The sequence below is a fragment of the Miniopterus natalensis genome, chromosome 21, assembly GCF_054644295.1.
Source record: "Miniopterus natalensis isolate mMinNat1 chromosome 21, mMinNat1.hap1, whole genome shotgun sequence".
NCBI classification, from domain to species: Eukaryota; Metazoa; Chordata; class Mammalia; order Chiroptera; family Miniopteridae; genus Miniopterus; species Miniopterus natalensis.
In genome coordinates this window covers 20,048,181-20,071,517 of record NC_142101.1, presented here as the reverse complement: position 1 = coordinate 20,071,517, position 23,337 = coordinate 20,048,181, and the positions used below count along the sequence as shown (strand labels likewise).

The following is a 23,337-nucleotide window of genomic DNA, read 5'->3' as shown; positions in this document are numbered from 1 at the left end:
ATTTTAAATGGGGAGAGTTTGCATTTTATTACAATCCGTTGAACGTAGCGACACTGGGTGCTGCTGCTGAAGTGAAAAGAAACACGGAATTGCGTTAGCGAAGGGGGCTGAGCGCAGCACAGCGAGCACGACCGTGAACTGCCTCTTGCAGAGAAAGAAACGAAAACCAGCGTCAAGCAAGAGCCTGCTGGGAAGAACGAGCTCGCGGCAGGAGGCGAGAGGGAGAAGCCCAGGAGTCGGCCGAAAAAGACCACGAGTGCTGTGAGTCGATGTCCTCCCCTCCCCCCGTTTACACTTCCGAGCTTTGCGGGGGACGCCGGCTCGGCGGCCTTTTCAAGTCCGTGGGTAGCATCTGTTTGTAAATGAGGGGCCGCGTGGGGGCCTGAGGAGGGAGGGGACAGTGGCGCCAGGCTGTTCTCCTGGAGCGCAGTGAGCGGGGATGCGCGGAGCCGCCCGGGCACCGTGGCCGGCCCCCGGAGGAGCCGAGGCTGCGTCCGAGCGGGAGCCGGTGTTTCCCAGCCTCCGCCCGGCAGGAAAGGAGAGCGAGGAACGGGGCTGGGGGCAGAGCGGCAGGGGGTGCTCTGCGCACCGAGCGGGGGGTGTCGTTTGTCGCAGGCGGGAGGCTGGTTGTGCCCCGACCGGTTGGTCCTCGGCGGCTGAGACTGGGCGGGCGCTGAGCCCCTCGCTGCCCGTGTTGGCCGCAGGTGGACCTGTACGTCTGCCTGCTGTGCGGGAGCGGCAGCGACGAGGACCGGCTGCTCCTGTGCGACGGCTGCGACGACAGCTACCACACCTTCTGCCTGGTGCCGCCCCTGCACGACGTGCCCAAGGGGGACTGGAGGTGCCCCAAGTGCCTGGCTCAGGTGAGAGCCCCCGGCGGGCTCGTTGCCCTCGGGCGCGGGCTCGGCTGGTGGCAACGACGTCCGTGGAGGGCAGTGGGAAGGCCTGCCGCCGGGCTCGCAGCCGTGCGGGGCCCACGGGGCAGAAAGCGTTTTAATAGCCACTCGCGTTTTTTTACATTGAAAAGAACGGCGTGTGCTCTCTGCAGAAAGTACGGGTGGGATTTCATAACCCACAGATAATTGCTGTGGACATCCTGGTGTGTGCCCACCCAGACCTTTTCTGTTTAAGTGAGTGGAGTTACACTGACGAGCAAGCGCGGGAACCTGCGTTTCCGTGTGTGTGTGTGTGTGTGTGTGAAACTCCACGTACACTGGTGTGGATGGAGGTGATTACCACCCACAGATCCGTACAAACAAGACTGTCTCTCTGTCTCGGGCAGGAGTGTAGTAAGCCGCAGGAAGCGTTTGGCTTTGAACAAGCAGCCAGGGACTATACTCTCCGAACTTTTGGGGAAATGGCAGATGCGTTCAAGTCCGATTACTTCAACATGCCCGTCCACGTATGTAAAAGACACCGCTTTGATTTAATTTTAATAACTTTTGGAAAAGGGGGTTCTGGAGACAAATTTGAGATGGCACTTACCTCTGATCGTATCGTGCACAGCGAAACCTTTAATTTCTTTAGTGGTATTAAAATTCCACAATGTTTCATTTTATTTTTTCCACACAAATTGCACAGCAACAGTGACAATACCAACACACGGGATCTCCAGTGATCCTTTCACTAAACAACTGTAATTAAAACGTCACAGAATTTCCGGCGTGACGCCGTGTGCACTCCGTGTGCTGTGCTTTGGGAACTCACGTGCTGTTACGTCGGAAGGTGCTTAAATTCTGCCGACTGAGAAGCCCAGGTGCTGCTTCCAGCGCTTGGCGTTCGCTCCCGGGCACCCCGGAATCAAGTGGTTTTCTACATGGCTCTAGGTGCTTAAGCTGTGTTTTTTCTCACCACTAGCAAGTGCTGCAGTGGACACTTCCTGCATAGTGATCTTTTTAGTTGGATTATATTCTTGGATGACGACTGAAGTCAGATGAGAGTAATTACCGTTTTCCCCGCCCCTGTCGCTGTGTCATTTATGGGTCCCTAGGAATGTCTGGGTGAACCTGTTTTCCCCGAACATCACTAACATTAGCTATTAAGTTACTTTAAATGTTTATTCAATGGAATTTTGAATCCAAATTGTGCTCCGTGTGACTTCACGTGCACTGTGTCCCACCGTGTCCCTGGTTGCAGGCTCGATCCCCACGGGGGCCTGCAGGAGGCAGCCGATCACTGACTCTCATCATGGATGTTTCTCTCTCTCTCCCTTCTTCTCTCTGAAGTCAATAAAGACACATTTTTTAAAAAGAGAGATGAGGACTTTGAGGGATGGACATTTAAGTGACTTGCGTCTGGACTCACGTCAGATTAATGGCGGGTCCCGGGCAGGCGTCCGGTGGCTCTGTCTGCCGGTGCAAGTCGCTGCTCTTGCTCACGGTCGGCACGCTGTCCTGCCCTCGGGCCTGACCGTGGCGCTCACCTGGTGTCCCGGAAGGAATGAGAGGCTGGACTCGGAGTGTAAAGCATCATTCAGGCATAGACGACTGTACGTTTCATTTCTCAGAACAGAAAAACATCCCCAGTTCTTAGATGTCAGCGCATTGCTTTCCTTGAATCCCTCTTACAGGCGCAGCCAGGTTTGCAATAGAGAAACATGAATCCTTAGTTGTTACCCTTTCAGTTATTAAGTACCGTTTGGGAGATGGCGTTCCTGTCTGAACTGTGTGGAGTCAGTTGTGGAACGTAACAGAAGCAGCGCCCCTCGGGGTGCCGTCCTGTGACCCCAGCACTTAGCTGATCTGGTCAGATTGGTCCCAGGCACCTGTGTCTGAGAAAATGCATTTTTTTCTCTTGCTTATGGTTTTGTTTCCAGATGGTTCCCACGGAACTGGTTGAGAAAGAGTTTTGGCGACTGGTCAGCACTATTGAAGAAGACGTGACGGTCGAGTATGGCGCTGATATTGCCTCGAAGGAGTTTGGCAGCGGCTTCCCTGTCCGAGACGGGAAGGCCAAGCTTTCCCCTGAGGACGAGGTAGCTGCCGGCGGGAGGCACCTGCCTGTGGGGCACCTGATGGTTGAGCATGTCCTTGACCTAATGGGCATAATACTGGGTTAGAAGCAACTTCACTGCAAAAAATAGATGTAGCTTGGAATTCGTGTTATAATTCAGTTTCCACTGGTTGCTGTGAAGTGATTCATGATTACTTTCAGAAAAACCTTAAGTTACTAGATTTTTAATGACTTCAGGAGAATTCTAGTCCCGACTCTGCCGCTGTACTGTGACGACAGAGGAAACTTACCCCTTGGCCTTCGGGTTCTGTGACTGGTTTCTCTGAGGGGAATCTGAAGGGCGGGGACCAGACCTGCGTGTCTTTGAGCTTTGAGGTTGGAGTCCGTTCCCACAGCAGCAAAGTCCTGGCCAGGATCCTGTTCCTGTCCTAGTGAGAAGTCACATTTTGGGGGATAAACGTCCTCAAAATCTAACAAATGCACAGACAAGTACACAACCGTATGTGTGCAGCTTGGTGGGTTTTCACACACTGGATACACCCGTCACCGGAATAGGAGAAACGGGGCCTCCCACGTCCCCCCAGAAGCTCCCGTATCTTCCCATCTCAGCACAGCCAGTCCCGCCCCAGCCCCCAGCAGCGCCGCCCTGGCGGCTCCACATGCACCGACTCGTGGTCTGTGCTCTTCTGTAGCCAAATAAAAACGGGGTTGATAGAAAAATCCGTGCTATGCGAGTGCGTTTGTGTGCAGCTGAGGGAGGCAAGAGTCTGTGGCTCTGAGACGTCAGCGTAGTGCCTCTCCCGGCGTTTTTATTCAGAAGGAGGCAGTTTCCACCCATCGTTTTGAAACAAGCAGAATCCTGAAACGTTAGCGCGGGAGTGCTGAACTGTTACACTTCTTTTATCTCGGTTCCTTTAGGACTATCTGGACAGCGGCTGGAACCTGAACAACATGCCCGTGATGGAGCAGTCCGTCCTGGCGCACATCACCGCCGACATCTGCGGCATGAAGCTGCCCTGGCTGTACGTGGGGATGTGCTTCTCCTCTTTCTGCTGGCACATCGAGGACCACTGGAGCTACTCCATTAACTACCTGCACTGGTAAGGCGCCTGCGGCCTCGCGGCGGGACCGGAACCCTCCCCAGGTGTCCTCGCTGACGACGCTCAAGGGTGGTGACCTGGTTTTCTCCCCTGAAGGTCTTTCACTTCTGTTGGAACAGGCACCCTAACAAGTTAAGGCAGCGGTTCTGAGCATTTCTAGGAAAACCACAAACCCCCGAAACTGCACACACACTATTTTGTTTTTCTTTTTTTCCTAAATATGTCTTTGTTGATTTCAGAGAGAGAGAGAGAGAGAAAAACATCAATGACGAGAGAGTCATTGATGGGCCGCCTCCTGCACGCCCCCGACCAGGAATCGAGCCCGCAGCCCAGGCATGTGCCCTGACCGGGAGTCGAACCCCAATCTCCTGGACCCCAGGTCGATGCTCAGCCGCTGGGCCATGCCAGCCGGGCCACACTATTTTCAAGTATAACATGTTTCTGGGGGGAGGGTAGACAGCTTTTATCTAGTCGTCAAAGACGTCTACTCGCAGAAACATTACAGCACAAGCCCTGGTTTTACTGTGGAAACCCCCGTGGGTGGCCCAGCTGCCCTCTGAGGAGTGGGGTGTGGGTGCCACGGTGTCCTCCAGGTTCTCGGGACTTCCCGCTGCTGTTTGTTGTGCTGAGTTCTGACCTCACCACACAGTCCGTTGGGCCCCTTCTTAGTAGGGGTGAAGCTGGGGGACCTGGGGCAGGTATTTGGACTTTTCAACTTTAAAATTTTTCAAAGCCATTTTCCCACATCTGTCTCTCCCACGCCCCTCCCTCGCCATTTCCCTGCTTTTCTAAGGACAAAAATATTTGAAGATCTGTAACTCACTTAAATCCTGACACCAGGAATCGAAGGACGTACCACAGGGAGAGGGAGTCGGCACGTATTTGCAGTGTCAGCTCTGCTCCCCTGGGCAGTTGCTCCCAGCCTTAGAATGAGGGTCGTATTTTCCGCACGTCTCAGGGATGTTACAGGTTAATTGGTTGACAGTTTAAGGTGCTTTGGAGAGTAAGAGCTCTTCAGAAATGCTAGTTGTCTGACTCGTGTTTGATTCGGTGCCTGTCAGGAGGGTGGAGAGCTGCCCTGTCGGCGTGGGCAGCTGTAACCATGTGCCCTAGAGCTCAGAGAGTCCAGATACCTGCCTTTCCTAAGGGATCAGACAGAAGTGGGGGGAGGACGGACCCCAGAGGGAAAGTCCCATGTGTAAACCTGGTGCCTGAGGGAAGATGCTTGGCACTCGTTCAGGCCCCGGCTCCTCGGGGTGGGGCTGCTCGCAGCGGGTCAGGGCGTGTGAACTGGTTGGCTGTTGTGTTGTGTTGACGTTGCAGGTTGGTTGTGCGAATGTGTGTGATTTTGAAGAGGCAACTGAAATTTCATGTTTACATATATTTTTTGAGGTTGATTCATTTTTATAATCTATCTCCAGGGGTGAGCCCAAAACCTGGTATGGGGTCCCAGGGTATGCGGCCGAGCAGCTGGAGAACGTCATGAAGAAGCTAGCCCCAGAGCTCTTTGTGTCCCAGCCGGACCTCCTGCACCAGCTCGTGACCATCATGAACCCCAACACCCTGATGACCCACGAAGTGCCTGTAGGTCTCAGCCGGTCGTCCTCTTTCTGGGCTTCTGTTCACAGAGCGGACCGGGTCGTGTGTTCCGTAGCATAACCTGGCAGGAGAAACAGCCGTTTGGTGTGGTTGGTACTGTACTGCATTGGGGGTCCTCGGACACTATAAAAACTAATTTTTTGCAGCTAATAACCAGACTGCTGAGCAGCCTCACCTCACAGGTCACACAGCTGTCACCGCCCAATACTCTCTACACTGATTTCCATTTGCAACTCATTCCTTCTCTGCAACTAAACAAAAACCTTAAAAGCTGCGTGTTCCTTGTCAGTGTACATGACCGTGAAAGGGGCTAGGCTCTGTTATAGTTAGGTCTAAACTCTAATGTCAGGACCCTTCGTATTCTGTCCCTGCTCTAAAAATAATTTATTGAACCTACAGGATCTCAATTTAGTTTGAATGATGAACTGAAGCGACATATTGGTAGGTTTTGGCTATATTAACCTCCCACTCCTAATTAAGCTTACTGTATTTATTTTTTTTAATTGGTTAGAGAGAGAAACTTATCAATTGGCTGCCTTCTGCCTTTGCCCTGACCAGGGATCGAACCCACAACCCTTTGGTCCATGGAACAGTGCTCCAACCCACTGAGCCGCACCAGTGGGCCAGGGCTAAGCTTATTTTAAAGAAAGTTTATTTCAAGGTCTTGAGCTTGGCATTCAGGGTCCCTCTCTAGACAGAAGGGGCTGTGGGGTGGGTTCCCTCTGAGGTGTCGAAAGCAACACCTGCTGCCCACTGGCTGGGGAGCACTCGGGAGATGCCTGGGAGGCACATGAAGCTAACAGCCCGTCTTCGCTAAGTCAGATGTGAACGATTCATTTCCAGTGTTAAGTGAATTACTGATCTTGCTGTGCCCTAAATTTTATGCTTTGGGTTCATAGGTCAGTCAATGGGGGCAGATGGAAAGGACTTTATTTGAGGGATCATAAAATGTTTATGGGCCATAGCTTAGAAAATAATGACCCGTAACTACCACTGTTGGTATTTTCCACATTGATCCCCCCCATATTGATGGATATTTCTGATTTGTTATGAGTAGCTTGTCCTAAACGAGATCTCTGGCCCTGGCTCTGTAGTAATTGAGCAAACCATGTTGGGTTAGTTCCTGGACTTTCAGATGAATGCTCTCATGTATGGGAGACTCGCTTTAGGAGAAAAGGCAGGTGACGGAAGGGTGGTGGGGTCTGACAGTGATGTCAGGAGGAGGCTGACCTGTGAGCTGTGGGGAGTGAGAGAGGCCTCCAAGTGACATTTGAACTAGGACTTGGACTATGTCCGGGGAGATGCACATAAGGAATAGAGAAGGCAGAGCTGGAGGAGAAAGTCCCTGCAGAAGGAGCCGGGTGTTCTTCACACGCTGGCCAAGATCAGAACCTGAAGAGCGTTTGCAACACATGGCCGAGCCTCACTCTGCCCCGTTTCCTGTTATTTCGGTTTGGGTGGAGCTCGAGAGTTTGCATTTCCAACAAGTTCCCAGTCGGGTGTCGTGCTGTTGGTCTGCGAACTGCATTTTGGAGAACTGCTGGTGGAGAGACAGAATTGGGAACACATCTAATGTTGTTCTGTATTAACAGATGCAGTCTGAGTGTTTGTGTTTCTAGAACAATACAGGTGTTCTCCTGGGTGAGGGTGGTGGGAGGGAAGGCTGAGCCCGGGCCAAGGAGAGCCTGTGTGGTGCGGCCATTGGAGGAGAGTGGAGTGTCTTTCGTTGGTGGAGACCCTATTTTGGTTTAATAATATAGAATAGTCTTAAGCGTGACTACATTTCGAAAGATGTGTCCTGACCCTGGATGTATCCAAGGTGTTTGTGGTGTGAGCCAGGTTTTCCTTTCAGATCCTCATCAACCCTGGTGGCGGGGCCACTGCTACATCTTGTGTCCCCCGTAGTGGCTTGTGTTTTTCTGGCTCACTTTTAATTGGAGGAAAGCTACCCCTTCTGGAAAATCATCTGATAGTTGACGTCCAGATTGTCTTTCGTGAGAATGTCACTAAAAATCCCCAATTTGTCCCCTTAGGTTTACCGGACTAACCAGTGTGCTGGGGAGTTTGTGATTACATTTCCGCGAGCCTACCACAGTGGCTTCAACCAAGGCTTTAATTTTGCTGAGGCCGTGAACTTCTGCACTGTGGACTGGGTATGGATTGTGACTCTGAGTCTCCCTGCGGCGTTGGGTAGACCGCCTTACAGACTGTCCTGTGTGTAGTTGCTTAAACCTGCTGCCACTCGAAGGGCCGGCCTGGAAATTGTTGACCCTCCGTGAGATCCAGCCCTCGCCCCGTGTTGTAGGTCCTGCCTGTACTAAGCACACTGCTTGGTTCAGTGGGCGTTTTTTTCTTCTATAAAAGACTCGACGATAAAGAGTCTTGATTTACCTTTGGGCTGAAGCTCAGTATCTCGTTGCAAACTGATGACAGTTCCAGTCTCAAGACTGTTCCTTACACTCCCTTCGGTGTCCACAGCACAGCAATTTTTAGGGACACGTTTGGTTTTCATTACTTTGTAAAGTAGATTTTTATGTCACTGTTTTTTTCATTTACCTGAAAAGAACTGTCCAGTTTAAGTGTGATGTTAAATCGAAAGAATTAGAGCTGCGGTGTTTTTCTGAATAATGGGACTACCTGGGTCTGGTTATTTTGTAGTTTTGGAGCATTTTTGTTTCCTGAGGTAGGTTAACGCCCAGTTGAGCACAGTGGCTTCAGGAAATGTATAAATTCACACTTCCAGTTAGCGTCTGCATTGCTGTGGAGAGTCGTCACTGGTAACACATTGGGGTTTTTTAAACGACTGTTTAGTTAAGGCACCGAGCATGTCGCGTCTTGGAGATGAGGATTTAAAGAGGCCCGGGGCTTTCAGGGCTGGTCGGGGTCGTGTATGGCCCAGAACGTGGCCTTGCGCCTGGAAGGAGGAGGGTGGCTCATGAGTTTCCCGTCTCCGCACAGCTGCCGCTGGGCCGCCAGTGCGTGGAGCATTACCGCCTGCTTCACCGCTACTGCGTCTTTTCCCACGACGAGATGATCTGCAGGATGGCCTCCAAGGCTGACGTCCTGGACGTGGTGGTGGCCTCCACCGTGCAGAAGGACATGGCCGTCATGATCGAGGACGAGAGGGCGCTGCGAGAAACGGTCCGGAAACTGGTAAGGTGTCCGGGACCGGGCCGTGTGACGGGGTCTTGTTAGTGACGCTCTGACGCCCTTCACGACCGTTTCTCTCGCGGCTGACGATGCCGGAGGGGTCACCGCGCTGTGACCTGCCGCCTGTGCGTGCGTCCGGGGAAGCGCCTGCGGCTGCCTTGCCCGCTGGTGGGGTGGGCGTAAGGTGTCTCTTTACTCTGAGTCTTCCGTCAGGTGGGTGTTCTGCACGCACGTCCTTGCGGCCGATGCCTGACGGTCCTTCCCTCAGCAGCGTCTTTCCAACAGCAGGCTCTTCGTTTCAGCCAAGTCCAGTGTATCAGGGTTTTTATGGGTTTTTTTTTTGGTGCCCTTGAGAAACCTTCGCCTAACCGCCAGTCACGAGGCTTCCTCCGTGCCTCAGAGTTCCCGGTTCCGGGTTTTACAATAAGCCTTCGCCTCAGACGGCGCCTGGTGCGAGGTGCGGTGGGGGGCCGGGCGCCGCGTGCGGACGCCTGTGGTCCGGTGCCGTTTCCTGAGGAGACGCCCTGTTGGCTGGCGTGGCCGTGCCGTCGTCGGAAAGGGGTTTGCCACGGGCGTGGTCTGGGCCCGGACCCTTCTGTTTCCTGCGCCTGCCGGGCGGTGGTCCCTGCGCATTGACCCTCCCGGCGCCCACGGCAGCTCTCGCGGGTGGGGCCCTCGCCCTGGGGCGTCTGACGCGACTCCCTTGCAGGGCGTGGTCGACTCGGAGAGGCTGGACTTCGAGCTGCTGCCCGACGACGAGCGTCAGTGTGCGAAGTGCAAGACCACGTGCTTCATGTCGGCCGTGTGCTGCGCCTGCCAGCCCGGCCGGCTTGTCTGCCTGCACCACGCGCGGGAGCTGTGCCCCTGCCCCCCGCGCCGGTACAAGCTGCGGTGAGTGGGGACGGCCAGGGAGCTCCGCGACGCCCGTCCCGGCCGAGATGCGAGTGCGAGCGCCTGACTGTCTCCCGCCCGCACGCCCGCAGGTACAGGTACACCCTGGACGACCTCTACCCCATGATGGACGCGCTGAGGCTCCGGGCGGAGTCCTACGACGACTGGGCCCTGACTGTGAACGAGGCCTTGGAGGCGAAGACCAACAGGAAGGAAAGTACGTGGTGCGGAGACGGCCTGGCGGCCGGCGGGCGGGACTGGCTGTGACGAGGCCGGTCGGTGGGCGTGGGGGCGCCGGCCTGTCCTGGGGGCTCCCCTGCGGCGGGCGGAGAGCCGAGCAGAGTGGGCGGGGCAGGCGCGTCCCCCGAGGTCTTGCTGGAGGAACAGCGCGGTCGGTCGTGGAGTCAGCCTCGGCCGCTGGTTGGGAGCGATCGCCACACCTCTGTCTCAGAAACAGGCGTGTTCCACGTTTTATACGGAACCTCAGAAAACCTTGTAAAACGAGGTCCCGAGACAAAGGCAGAGTCACTGATTCAGGAGTCTCTGAAGCGCTGGCTTGTCAGTTGTTGAAACTAGTCTCCCGCCTGCGTCCCTCCCCGTCTCATTCAGCCCCTTCACGCTTTCCTTTCCGTGGCTGAACAGGTGGTAACTGTGCCTCCGTGTTTAGGGGACGGCACCCACCCTGCCTGTGAGCACAGGTCACCCGCGACTGCAGAGTAAAACGCAGGAGGGAGAAGTTCACGCTCAATAAGATTTTGCATTTACTTTGTTTTGATGAGTCATCTGTTTTCCATGTAAACAGTTCCGGTCTAAACGTTTCCATATCGAAGAGCAGCTCTAGGCACTTGTTTAAAACGCTCCACACTGGTCGTCAGTAATTTAGTGATGTGAAGCCGCGAGTACTTACAGACCGGGGCTGGCGGGAGGCTCCCTCCGCTCCCCCACCAGCGGGGTCCCGGTGACGGTCCCTCTCCCTCCCCCCAGGCCTCGCCAGCTTTCAGGCTTTGATCGAAGAGTCTGAGATGCAGAAGTTCCCAGACAATGACCTTCTGCGCCACCTTCGCCTAGTCACACAGGACGCGGAGAAGTGTGCCTCTGTGGCACAGCAGCTGCTCAACGGCAAGAGACAAACCAGGTGGGTCCTGGTGCTGGGAGGTGCCTCTGTGGTGACCTCGGACCTTCTGTCCTGCGTCCTGGACCCTGGAGTCGGGGTGGTGGGAGTGTGGTCTCACGCGGCTTCCTCGGCCTTTGTCTTTAAAGATACCGATCTGGTGGAGGAAAATCCCCAAACCAGCTGACAGTGAGCGAGCTCCGGCAGTTTGTGACACAGCTGTATGCTCTCCCGTGCGTCCTCAGTCAGACGCCGCTGCTCAAGGTAACCGCAGAGGCGTCTGGGGGGGGGGGCGTGGCGAGCCTGCGTTTCATAAGTAAATCCAGCTCACGCGATGAGGTGGTCGTCTTGCAAATGTTGCTAATAGCACATTGAGTGTTATGTGCGTATAGAGATGTAACAGGCTTACAAAGGAGAGGTACAGTCGGGAGTTTTTACCTCGAAAGCCACCACCAGCTGCTTGTTGCAGCTGGTCACGGCCCTGTTCCGGTCCCTCGTTGCAGCTGTCATCGCTGTGCATCGTCTCGTTCACCCAGATTATTACAGAAATCCAGCGAGATAAAACGGGTGACATTGAAGATCCTAAGTGTGAAAGAAGCCAGCGACTGAAATTACTGTTCTGATGCAACAACTTGTGTTGTTTAGGACCTTTTGAATCGTGTGGAAGATTTCCAGCAGCACAGCCAGAAGTTGCTCTCTGAGGAGACGCCCAGGGCTGCTGAGCTGCAAGAGTTGCTGGATGTCAGCTTCGAGTTTGACGTGGAGCTTCCCCAGCTTGCTGAGGTGCGCGTCCGCCTGGAGCAGGCCCGTTGGCTGGAAGAGGTGCAGCAAGCGTGCCTCGACCCCAGCTCGCTCACCTTAGACGATATGAGACGTCTCATAGACCTCGGGGTGGGCCTGGCCCCGTACGCGGCCGTGGAGAAGGCCATGGCCAGGCTCCAGGAGCTGCTCACCGTGTCGGAGCACTGGGACGACAAGGCCAGGAGCCTCCTCAGGGCCAGGTGAGCAGGCAGGTGGCACCGCCCCCGCGGGGCGCTCTTCCACCCTCGCGCACAGAGCACGGTGGTGGGCTCGGGCAGGGGCTGGGCCGTTGCAGCCGTGCCCGGAGGATGCAGGCAGAAGGGGCGCAGGTGCCGGGGGCTGCTTGGAAGTTGGACAAAATAAGATGATTTTTTTACTTTACTGATTATGAAATGAGTGCTTCACGTCGACGTGCCTGTTCTAGAGTTCTGTGCGATGCCGTCTTTGAGAGAAAACAGGTTACAAATAAGTGGGACTTTGTTTCAACTCAGGAAATGAGTGAGGTCCCAGGGGCCTTAGAGAGGCCTGAGCCCATGTGCTCTGTGCTGGACGGTGGGGATCGTGGCTGCCTCGGCTGACGCTCAGGAATCGAGGGCACCGCGTCCGTGCCCGAGAGAGGGCACTGGACCTGGCAGGCCATCGGGGGGACCAGCCCCTCCGTAACCCTGCCATCAGCCTGGTGGGTCTTTATTGGTCCAGTGGACAGCATAAAGTACAAAAGTAATCTAAGCCGTAGGCATTCTTTGTAACCCTAACGTGGCGGCCACTGTGCAGAGCACACGCTTACCACGCTGCTTCTGGTATGGTGATGTCCTACAGGGTTTTTTAAGTTTTAATTGACTTTACTGAGGTGACACTGGTTAATAAAATGATATAGGTAAAAATAAGCAATAAATAAAGGCACCTGGTGTCATCCCCCCCCCCCCCCAAAATTCTATAGGTTTCAGGTACACAGTTCCTGCTATTTATTGTAATATTCTAGAGAATCTTAATTTTCTTAGACAGTAGAAACAGTGTATCTGATTTAACACGGAATAAATTATTACTAAGTGAGCTACAAATGGAAGTGTGTGGTTTTTACCAGCATGAAATGGGGAGTAAGTAGAACTTAAGGGCTTTACTGGGTCCATTGCTTTGTCTTAGATGCTCCTAAGTCTTAGGCAGCCGTTCAAAGCTAATTAATCGTATATCTAGTAGTTCCTGCCATTTGAAAAGTTACTTGCTACACCGACTTTCCCTTGAGATGACTTTGCTAGTCTGTTTGGTGCCGTCGTCTGGAACTGAGTGGCTTGTCTCCGCCTGTAGGCCCCGGCACTCGTTGACCAGCCTCGCCACGGCGGTGAAGGAGATCGAGGAGATCCCCGCCTACCTGCCCAGCGGCGCGGTTCTGAGAGACGCGGTGCAGAGAGCCCGGGACTGGCTTCAGGAGGTGGAGGCCCTGCAGGTCGGTTTTTTGACCTTTGAATAAGTATAGTTGCCTCTGGTTGGCTTGTCCACAGGTTGGAGCCGAGCCCAGCAGGAGTAGTGGGTTCAGCCAGCCTAGTTCTGAGATTATAGACGCGCCTTCTGTGGTTCGCCCAGTTCTCAGCTGGTAACTTTATTTGAAAAGTGGTTGATGTGGGAGTGTCTCCCCTCATCTCTCTAATCCTCATAAACCAAAAGGTCTTATGGACCTATTGAGAGAAGATCTTTGAAATATTTAATAGGCTGTGTTTTAAAATTTTAATCTGTATTGTTTCAAGTTCTGTTTTTGAAGCCATCAGGTTCTAGAAATAAAATGCCACCTTGTTTTCCGAACATTTGTGTCATTTTAAGTGGTGCTAATTAGTCAACTGCCAGCGAGAAGTGCCCCCCCCCCCCAATGCTTGATTCCTCCAGTTTGGGCATTTTGTTCTCAAAATGTGGCCCCAGACCAGCAGTACTTGCGCCGTTTCTCATTAGAAATGCAAATTCCTGGACCCTTCCCTGGTGAACTGTCTGGGGATGGGGCTCAGGAAACTTGAAACGGGCTCTGACATTTGAAAACCAGTGGGCTTCCTCCACTCGTGTTAGCTTCCTGAATAACTGACTCTGAGTTACTTTAATTCATTGTTTGGTGGATGGGTTGGAGTAAAATAGCGTTTTGTTGCTTTTATTTATGTAAGTCAGAATACAGTCTTTTGAGCTGTTGCAAATCTGCATTTATGTTGAATTGCTTTCAAACTCTCCATGGCAACCAGTGTGAAAGCGAGTTTAAGGGGGGGGCACAGTCAGAACGGAGGGACCACAGGGTGTGTCATGCTCACGGTTGTTTATTGGGGCCTAGCGTAGACTAGGTTCTTTAATTATTTGTTAAGTAAAAGAAGATGTCCCTCCCATCCCCCCTTGTTAGCTGTGAGTTTTGTAAATGTCTGTCTGAATTTAACTTGCTGAATTAAAAGCCCTGAGCTGGGCTTTCCCCGCTTTACATAGCAATTTTCTTTTTTCTAAGTTGCTCTGATTTTTCTTGATTTGTTAGGTTGGAGGACGTGTGCCAGTGCTGGACACGCTGGTGGAGCTGGTCACTCGAGGCCGCTGTATCCCAGTGCATCTGAGTTCTCTGCCGAGACTGGAGTCACTGGTAGCTGAGGTCCAGGCTTGGAAAGAATGTGCTGCTAATACATTCTTGATGGAGAATTCCCCGTACTCCCTCTTAGAGGTACGCGGCCTGAGGCCCCTGGCCCCCTGAAGCACGCGGGCCCCTGTCCCTGTGGCGTCACTGGCCGGTCTGTGTGGTGTGAGGCTTATTTCAGTAGAGCCAGGGAGCCCCTGCTAAACTCCCAGGGCCAGGACAGTTACATGTTTTGTCGACACACTGAGGATAGTGTTTAGTGTCTGAGGAAGGACTTTTTTCTCAGAGACGTCCTTCCACGTGTGTTGAGATTGGACTGTTTGCCACGTGCGTTTCGAGAGCCTGGCAGCGGTCCCCCCGGGAAGTGCGGCCCTGCACGTCCTGCGTTGCGTAGCCCGGCCCCGGTCGGGGATTGTGCCGGCGTCAAGCCTGTGCTTTGCGAGATTAGCCTTTTTCTCTCTCCTTCCTTTGCAGAGGCGGCTTTTCTGATTCAGGGCATGTTACAAATAAGATGTTGGGTAGTAAATCGACCTCCTTCCCCACTCCGGCTCTTCCTCTGGGGCTTCCTGGTGCCGAGTCTGAAGCCCAGTGGCTGTGCTGTGTCCCACATTAGGTGCTGTGTCCTCGCTGTGATGTTGGCCTTTTGGGATCAAAGAGGAAGCCGAGGAAGTTAAAGGAGCCCCTGCCCAGCGGGAGGAAGAGAAGCAGCCGGCTGGAGAGTCTGAGTGACCTGGAGCGGGCCTTGGCCGAGAGCAAGGAGACGGCCGCCGCTGTGCGTGTGGGCCCCCCCCCCCCCCCCCCCCCGGGCGGCAGCTCCCGACTTCCCATTTACACGGGTGTTGGGAAGGCACACAGAAGAGTGTTGTAAATACTCAGCTCTGCCAGAAAGACTGAAAAGTGTTGAAAGTAAAAGTTTTCTGTGGAAGATGCAGAGGCAACCCAGATCCGGGGGGGGGGGGGTCCCGCATGCTGAGGGCCTGACAGTGGGAAATGCACCTGAGAGCGGGCGTTCTGGACGCCAGGCCTGGCCTGCGTTTAGTAAGCAGTGTGGACTCAGCGGTGCTGCCTGGGGGTGAAGCACCTGGTGTCCAGCATCCAGCGACAGCTCTGAGCACACGGGGGGGCGGCTGTGTGATTTGGGTGCTTTACAAGAAAAAAAAATTTTTTTTTTTTGAGGTATAATTGACACACAGCATTATGTTAGTTTCGGTACAGAGGGTGACTTGATGGGTGGGGTGTGAGGTAAGCGCAGGAACCCTGGTTAACCCCTCACCACCCACAGACAGACTTTGTTTTCCTATGAGAACTTTTTTAAGATCTGCTTCCTCTTAGCGACTTTCAAATATTCAGTCCGGTGTCGTTAACTCGAGCCCCCACCCTGTGCATTACATCCCAGGACTGACTGACTTTAAAGCTGGACGTCTGTACCTTTGAGCCCCTGCCTCTGGCTACCGCCAGCCTGTTCCCGATGTCTGAGTTCGGGATTTTTTAGATTCCATGTGTGGGTGGGATTGTATCGGTGTCACCCAGCTTCTCAGTGAGAGGCTGAGGCTGTTGCTGTGCTTTTTTTTTTAAAAAAAATATATCTTCATTGATTTCAGAGAGAGGACATGAGAGGGAGAGAGAGAGAAACATCAATGATGAGAGAGTCATTGACCGGCTGCCTCCTGCGTGCCCCCGACTGGGGATCAAGCCCGCAACCCGGGCCTGTGCCCTGACCGAGAATCGAACCCTGATCGCCTGGATCCTAGGTCGATGCTCAACCGCTGAGCCACGCCGGCCGGGCTGTTGCTGTGCTTTCGGTCGTGCCTCCAGGGTAACTGAACTCAGCCCTCTCCTGGGACGTGGCTCTTGTCCTGATAGAGACTTGGCAGCATGAGCTGGCCGCTTCCTGCAGAAAGGCGGCTTGCCTTGCCTCTGCCCGTGATCGCGCTCACCTTCCTCCGTCGTGTGCGAGAGAGTCTGGCGAAGTGGCTTCTCTTGGATTCCTCCTGAGGGACCAGGGTCGCTGCCTGTGGTTGCTGGTCGAGCACCCACGCGTGTGGAGACGTGGCAGCTGCTCTTTCTGAAGCTGACGAGCTGAAAGCGTGGAGAAGGGCAGGCGCCGTTGCGCAGTGCTGGGGAAAGTGGGCGCCGTTCGGGAGCAGTGCGCTTCTAGGGGAAGTTAGACTTGGGAGTCCTGGAGGGTGTGATGTGTTTGCTGACACGGGGCCAGGCAGCATGTCTGTCCCCTGTCTCGCTGTGGCCGGCTGTGAGGCAGGCACGTTCCTGCACGTCACACACGGAACTCCCGCCACGGGCGTCGCCCAGGGTCGTCCGCGCCCAGCAGGGTCGCGCTCAGCGGAGCCAGGGCCCGAGTGCGGCAGTCTGCTCGGCCCAGGAGAAGGCCGAGTCTGACACTGTCCCCGGGTTCGTGCCTTGCAGATGGCGGCGCTCGGGGAAGCTCGCCTGCGGGAGATGGAGGCCTTACAGGCCCTCAGGCTGGCCAACGAGGGGAAGCTGCTGTCGCCTGTGCCGGACGCGGAGACGAGGGTCTGCGTGTGCCAGAGGGCCCCCGCTGCCCCCATGATCCAGTGCGAACTCTGCCGGGACGCGTTCCACACAGGCTGCGTGACGGTGGCGCCCGGCGTCGCCCAGGGCCCCCCAGTCTGGCTCTGTCCCCACTGTCGGAGGTCGGAGAAGCCTCCCTTGGAGAAGATCCTGCCCCTGCTGGCCTCCCTGCAGCGCATCCGCGTGCGCCTTCCCGAGGGCGACGCCCTGCGCTACATGATCGAAAGAACCGTGAGCTGGCAGCACAGAGCCCAGCACCTGCTGTCGTCGGGGAGCCTCACCCCTGTGCAAGACCGCGTGGGCTCCGGGCCGTCCCTCAGCAGGTGGCCAGCCTCAGCAGGACAGGCGTCCGAGACCAGCAAGGTGAGCCGGAACCCTCGCTGCCAGCTGCCGGGAGTCGGCTGCACCCTCTCCCTTTCTCCCTGCTGGGCCTCGGCTCTGGTGCTCCTGGTCCTGGTGGGCGATGGCTCCCGTTGTCTGAGCCCCGGAGCCCCACCCCCGCGGGCCCTGTGCCTGCCCTGGGGCTTTGGTCTCCTTGCTCCTGGGGGTCAGGGGTTGTCTCCCAGCCACTCTGTCTCTGGAGCAGGTTTCACCTTTTCATGTGCGCACAGTTTTTCCATTTCTGTGTATGAAGCCAGGTATGTATTTAATATCTATTCATCTTTAAGTTTTGTGCTTATTTTTTCTCTGTTCTTCTCGTGTCGCTGAGTAGAAGGCAACGGGCCTCTCTCTGCTGTTGCCCTGGGAGGAAGAGTAGCCTTGAGGTGCCCAAGCACCTGGCATTTGGGTAGGAAAGGCAGCAGGTCTCCTACCATCTGCGAACTGTCGAAAGTCAGGTCCTTCCACCGCCAGTCACCGGGGTGGGCAGTTTCCTGGGTTCTGTGGAAACTGGCTGTGGAAGGAGCTGAAGGCCCGAGACGGTGCCGCCAGGAGGGCTGCATCTGTCGATACCAGGCTAACCCGACGGCTTGCAGGAGCCGCACCCCTGGAGTCAGTGGGGGTACAGACCTGCGAGCTCAGTGCTCAGCAAGTCGGAGAGAAGGACAGGAAATTGGTGTTTTGTTTTAAAATTCCTTATCTTTAAAATGTCCAGACTTGTGAAGTAGCTACATTTTTATTGTCTGGGTGAGTGGTGGCTGCTGGGCAGCCTGCAGTGGAGACGCTGGTTTCCTTGAGGCCGGGGGTGCTGGGGCGCGTGTTTGTTGATCAAGGGAAAGGACACTGCTGCTGTTTGTTTACTGACTTGGGTCAGAGGAGCGTCTCCTGGCTCCTTCCGTGGACACTGGGGAGGGAGGCACGTGTGACTGGTGTCTGGCGGTTCCTCGGCTGACTCAGGTCCTGTCCGTGTCCCGCGCCCTGTCGTCTGTGTCAGAAAAGGCAGAGGCGACTGATTCCCATGGGCTCTTGCCGCCTGGAGTCAGTCCAGTGACCCCGGAGGACTGAGGCTGGGTGGACGCGCGCTGACCTGGTCAGAGCTGAGACACCGGGGCCGGCGTTCAGCTGGGAAAGCCGCGTCTGTTTCCAGTTGCCTTGCCTGCTGCTTCCATTGGACTGGGCGTAGTTTCCTGGAAACGCCTGACCTCACTGCTTTCCTCCGTCAGGTACCTCAGCCTCCTGGCACCGTCTCCCTTTCCGTGCCTGGTGATGGGGACAACAGATCCTCGAATTCACACCCTCCCTTCTCGGCAGGATGGAGTTGCATTCCCCTCCATGGTTTGTATTATTGTTATTTTGAGGGCTGGGTAGCAACAAGCGATCTTGCAGTAGGGTTTTGCGATAGAGGGTCAGCACCATAACAAAAGAACCTAATCCGAGCGCGTAGGAACTGGTTACCAAGTGTTTGCAAGGTGGGGAAGGGCCATATTGGAAGGGTCCCTAATGCGCAGGAAACAGTCTTTCTCTCCAGTGCCTTCAGGGGTGGAGGGGTTAAGCCCACGCGTTTCCATCAGGCAAAGTCGTAGGCTCCCGTGTGACTTCATTACTGGGGAGGCTTGTGGAGAACCCTAGAGTGAGCCCCCCGGAACCCGCCTCCCCTGCTGCCTGCCTGTGCGTGGCCGCCCCGTGGGCCCTGCTGGAAGCTGCAGTGGATTCCCTCCCTCGTCTCCGCCTTAGTGGCCGGTGCCCTGAGCGGTGCTGTGCTTTCTGTCAAAAGCCGTCAGAGCAGAGCAGACGGACCCTGGTCTGCATCAGGGTAACGCGCAGGGTCGGCGTAGAGCCAGCGCATCCCTAGTCACGAGAAGACTTGGGATCGAGTCTGGGCTCTGTCTCCTTCACGGGACATTAAGTGAAACCTAAACTTCAGTGGATGTACTTTAAAGGGACGGGGTAGTGGCCTGGCGGGCAGTCCTCTGCCGGGGTCGCAGGTCTGAGTGTGCGCAGCACCTCAGTTGTCAGCACTGTGACTTGGTCTGGTCCGTGACAGGTGTGAGTCCAGATGTGAACGAGCTGCTGATGGAAGCGCAGCTGCTCCAAGTAGCCCTTCCTGAAATTCAGGAGCTTTACCAGACTTTACTTGCAAAGCCAAGCCCTGCTCAGCAGACCGGCCGAAGCTCACCAGCCAGGCCCGGCAGTGAGAAGGCAAGTGTGTCTGGGGGGCGGCCGGGGAGGGAAGGAGGGTGGGACCACCAGCCCGGCGAGTTGAGGTGCCTTCTGTCCAGGAAAGGGGGAGGCTGCCTGCCAGGGAGCTGGAAGGTGCTGGATACCACTGGGCTCCCTGCCTGGACTCTGGTCCCTCTTTCAAGTCTGAATTGTTTCCTTTCTAGCCAGACGGTGCTTGTCGTTTCCATGTGATAATACCTGGAAGCAGGGCTGTTTCTCTTCCATAAGAGAAACACAGTGGAGATGAACATGCAGTTATAGTGGGAAAGTCAGAGATGTTCTTGGAGTTAATATTTAACAAAGGCTGTAACTTCTCTGACCCTAACAGGGTTGCTGGTGGGGGGCCAGATGAGACAGGACGCTCGTGCCGAGTGCCGCCTTAGTTGAGGGGACACTGGAGTGTCCCAGGTGCAGCTGCTGCTTCCTCCTGCTCGTGAACTAAGTGACCTGGGACAATTCAGGCCCCTAAGAATGTGATCAGGGTCAGGGAGCCTCACTGAGGAGCACAAAGGCAGATTAGGGGTTTTTTTAAATGTCTTTATTGATTTCAGAGAGAGGAAGGGAGGGGCGGGGAGAGAGAGAAACACCGATGATGAGAGTTATTGATCGGCTGCCTCCCGCGCCCTCTGCTGGGGAGCGAGCTCGCAACCCGGGCCTGTGCCCTGACTGGGAATCGAACCCCGATCTCCACTGATGCACGCGGGCCGGGCTGGCATTTAGAATTGTGTGTGTCATCGTGACCCCTTCACGGGTTGCAGGCTGTGGGTGCACCTGCTCCTCTGCGGGTGGGGGTCTGCCCTTGAAGAAGGCAGCCTGGAGGTGAGAGGGCAGGCGCTCTGTGGCCGTCGGTCGCTCGCTCGCTCGCTCACAGGGTTGGCTGAGAAGAATGGAGCCCCTGTGCTGGGGGGTGATTGGAGGTTACTGTGTCTGCAGCGTCTCCTTTTCCGAACCGAGTTCCCCTGGCAGCACTGGCGTAGGTTAGCCGCCTGTGGGTCACCAGGGCGGCAGCGGTGTGTATTAAATCAGTGCTTTGCCAGCGTTCACGGGGCTCGTGTGTTTTCTCTCGCCGCTGGTGCTCGTGGTCATTGGTCTCGGTCGTAGGCAGAGTGGAGGCTGACACTGCGTTTGCTCGTCTCCCCCAGAGTGACTGCTGTCGCGGGAAGCGGGATGGAGTCAGCAGCCTGGAGAGGAAGCTGAAGAGGCGCCTGGACCGAGAAGGCCTGGCCAGCGAGCGGTGGGGCCGCGTGAGGAGAGTGCGGGCCCCCAGGAAGAAGAAAATCAGGCTGAGCCACCCCAAGGACACGGACGCTCTCCCGTGGGAGAGGGAGCGCAGCTGTGAGCTAGTCCGCTCTGCGGAAACACACTCCCTGCCCTCAGACGCGTCCTACTCGGAGCAGGAGGACTCTGAGGATGACGCCATCTGCCCGGCGGGGAGCTGCCTGCAGCCGGAAGGAGACGAGGTCAGTGAGGTCTGGGCCGTAGAGGACGAGCTTTCCCTTAGCTCCGAGACCCCGTGAGCGCCCCTCGCTGCGCCAGGTCTCCTCGCCTCTGAGCCGATGGGGCCGCGGCCTCCCCGCGCTCTGCGCTCACGTCGCTCCGGGCCTTCCCTTTTCTGGAAGAAGCTCTCGTTCTCCTTTTCCTTTTCCTGCTCCTCCAGCTGTCGCCGCCCTGGCGCCGAGAAGGTGGGAGGGATGCCGAGGACGCGCCCTTTGCTTGCTTGTCACAGGCCGGCACTGTCACCAAAGCAGCCACGGCCTGAAGAGTGGCTTTGACTCGGTCGCTTTGGTCCCGGAGGTGGGACGGCGGCCGCTGGTCGAACGGTCTGAGCTGGCCTGGCCGACGCGAATCCGGTTTCCTCTGAACACCCGTCTCCCTGCTCTTTGTAACCAGGTGGACTGGGTCCAGTGTGATGGCAGCTGCAACCAGTGGTTCCACCAGGTCTGTGTTGGTGTCTCTCCAGAGCTGGCCGAGAAGGAAGACTACGTCTGCGTGCGCTGCGGGGGCAAGGACACGCCGAGCCGGAAGTGAGCCCCGGGCCCCCGCCGGTCAGGACTCGGCACGAGGGCGTCAGTTTCTCAGCAGAGCCACAGGGCTGGGGTGCAGACCAGCCTGTAAACGGTGCTATTTCTATTCCTCATGGATCGTTTTTCCAGAACTCTTTGAAAAAAAGAAAAAAAACAACTAAAAAAATTTTTGACACCTTTTGTATTTTTTCCTTAAACCTGTTTGTGGTTGTTGAGGTTTGAAATGCTGGGTGTTTCTGCAGGGTTCCCACCCGTTTGGAGGCATCGGCGCTCCCCCTTTTCATGCTCAGCATCAGAGCCTGGCCGCCTGGGGGTTCCCGGCCGCGAGTCCCACTCGGCGTCCGTGCCGAGGGCACCAGACATTCCGTAGATCCTCGTTGGAGGGATTTCTCTCCCGTTCACTGTCACCACGTTGGGGAACTTCAGTTTTTCACTGTTGGGGTTTTGTTTCTTTACCCACCTTTCTTTTCCTTGGTAGACTAGGTTTATTTATCTGAGCAATAACTTCTATGTTGTTTCAGTGGCTGGAATTAAAACAAAACAAACTTCCAAGCAGTGTGTGGGTGCTTCGCATGTGGTTGGCGTGCAGAGCGCAGGTCGGTTCCCAGGGTGGCGGCCGGGCTACGGTGTGGAAAGGGCTCTGAGTCTCGCCGCAGCTGCCGTTCGACTCTGCCCCTTCCTCTCTCCTGCCCCTTTGGGAGCTTGTACCAAATGTTGCAGCTTACGTTGTGAATAAATCCTTGGTCCCGCTAGAACACTAAACGCTGTTATTTCGAGCTACCAGACTGCGGCGCTGTGGGCGGTGCCTGCAAACACCGGGGGCTTGTTCTGGACCCCACGCCACTCATGGGCCGTTGCCCCCAGTCCCTGCTGGTAACGCCCCCCACACACCCCAGTGCTCAAGGAATAGAGACCTTTTGAAGCCGTGCTTCCTCCAAAAGTGGGCAGATTGTCCCCAGACTCAAAAATCGGTCCTCCTGGTAGAAATGGCACCTTCATTACATTTGAGTTGACAGGGAAACTTGAGGTGTCAGAAGGAATCTAAGGGTTTGGAAAGTGTGGGTTGAGGGGAGCTGGGAGCACCCAGCTCTCCCTCCCGGTTCCCTCCTGGCTCTGGCTCCCAGCCCTGCTTGCGGGAAGCCCGTCGCTCTCCCTGCTCTGCTCTTGGAAGGACTGTTCTCCGTGGGGGAGACGTGCTGGTGAACAGAAGACTCTGGCTTGTTTTTTACGACTCTGTTGCTAATGTTTGTTTTCCCACATTCTATAGCCATAAACCTGGAGGTGGGTAGAACTAGTGGGTCTTTAATAAAATAAAACAACAAAAACAGCCGTTTGTGATGTAGCTGAGATTTCAATGTACTGACCGCTTTCATGCAATCCTTGCGATTAAATCTCTCTGAGAAGAACTGCCTGCGCTGTCCCGCAGTTGGATGTCTCTCCTTGTCTGATGGGGGTTCTCGGGCCAACAGACAGGAATTTCCGGAGTACAGTCTGGGTACTAGTGGTTTGGCTTCTTTAAATGTCCAAATTCTTAGAACTGCCTGCCATTGGGACCGGATGCCACTGTCTGTTTTTCATATATATAATAGGGAGAGGAAGGGGAGGGGAGAGAGAAACATCAGTGATGAGCGAGAGCCATTGATCGGCTGCCTCCTGCACGCCCCTGACTGGGGATCAAGCCCACAACCCGGGCATGTGGCCTGACTGGGAACGAACCGCGAGCTCCTGGATCCTAGGTGGATGCTCAGCCCCTGAGCCACGCCCGGCTGGGCACCACTGTCCCTGTTGCGTTGAGAAAGTACTCTTGAGGGAAGCCTTTGCCCTCAGAGCTGTTGCCCACCTGGCGCGCACCTCCCCGCCCCACTAGCCTCTCCGCCTGTAGGCTGCACAGTTCCTGACAAAAGCGTCCATGGTGAGGTGGTCTCCGCCTCGCTGAGTGAGGGTAAGGCAGGCACGTGAGAGCCACGGGTC

At 55.5% G+C, this 23,337-nt stretch overlaps 1 protein-coding gene across 1 annotated transcript in view; it reads left to right on the top strand.

Moving 5' to 3' along the window:
* Nucleotides 1–22,772, top strand: part of KDM5B (lysine demethylase 5B) — a 36,980-nt gene extending 14,208 nt beyond the window's left edge. The window contains exons 7-27 of the mRNA XM_087828884.1: nt 152–261; nt 705–863; nt 1,283–1,402; nt 2,816–2,974; nt 3,871–4,052; nt 5,474–5,636; nt 7,685–7,804; nt 8,610–8,804; nt 9,511–9,692; nt 9,785–9,909; nt 10,677–10,827; nt 10,953–11,067; nt 11,449–11,804; nt 12,910–13,048; nt 14,102–14,281; nt 14,808–14,966; nt 16,619–17,107; nt 18,346–18,457; nt 19,167–19,321; nt 20,485–20,802; nt 21,233–22,772. Coding sequence (XP_087685010.1) covers nt 152–261; nt 705–863; nt 1,283–1,402; nt 2,816–2,974; nt 3,871–4,052; nt 5,474–5,636; nt 7,685–7,804; nt 8,610–8,804; nt 9,511–9,692; nt 9,785–9,909; nt 10,677–10,827; nt 10,953–11,067; nt 11,449–11,804; nt 12,910–13,048; nt 14,102–14,281; nt 14,808–14,966; nt 16,619–17,107; nt 18,346–18,457; nt 19,167–19,321; nt 20,485–20,802; nt 21,233–21,370 — 3,827 coding nt within the window. The 3' untranslated portion in view covers nt 21,371–22,772. The remainder of the gene's footprint in view (nt 1–151; nt 262–704; nt 864–1,282; nt 1,403–2,815; nt 2,975–3,870; nt 4,053–5,473; nt 5,637–7,684; nt 7,805–8,609; nt 8,805–9,510; nt 9,693–9,784; nt 9,910–10,676; nt 10,828–10,952; nt 11,068–11,448; nt 11,805–12,909; nt 13,049–14,101; nt 14,282–14,807; nt 14,967–16,618; nt 17,108–18,345; nt 18,458–19,166; nt 19,322–20,484; nt 20,803–21,232) is intronic.
* Nucleotides 22,773–23,337: the final 565 nt, after the last annotated feature.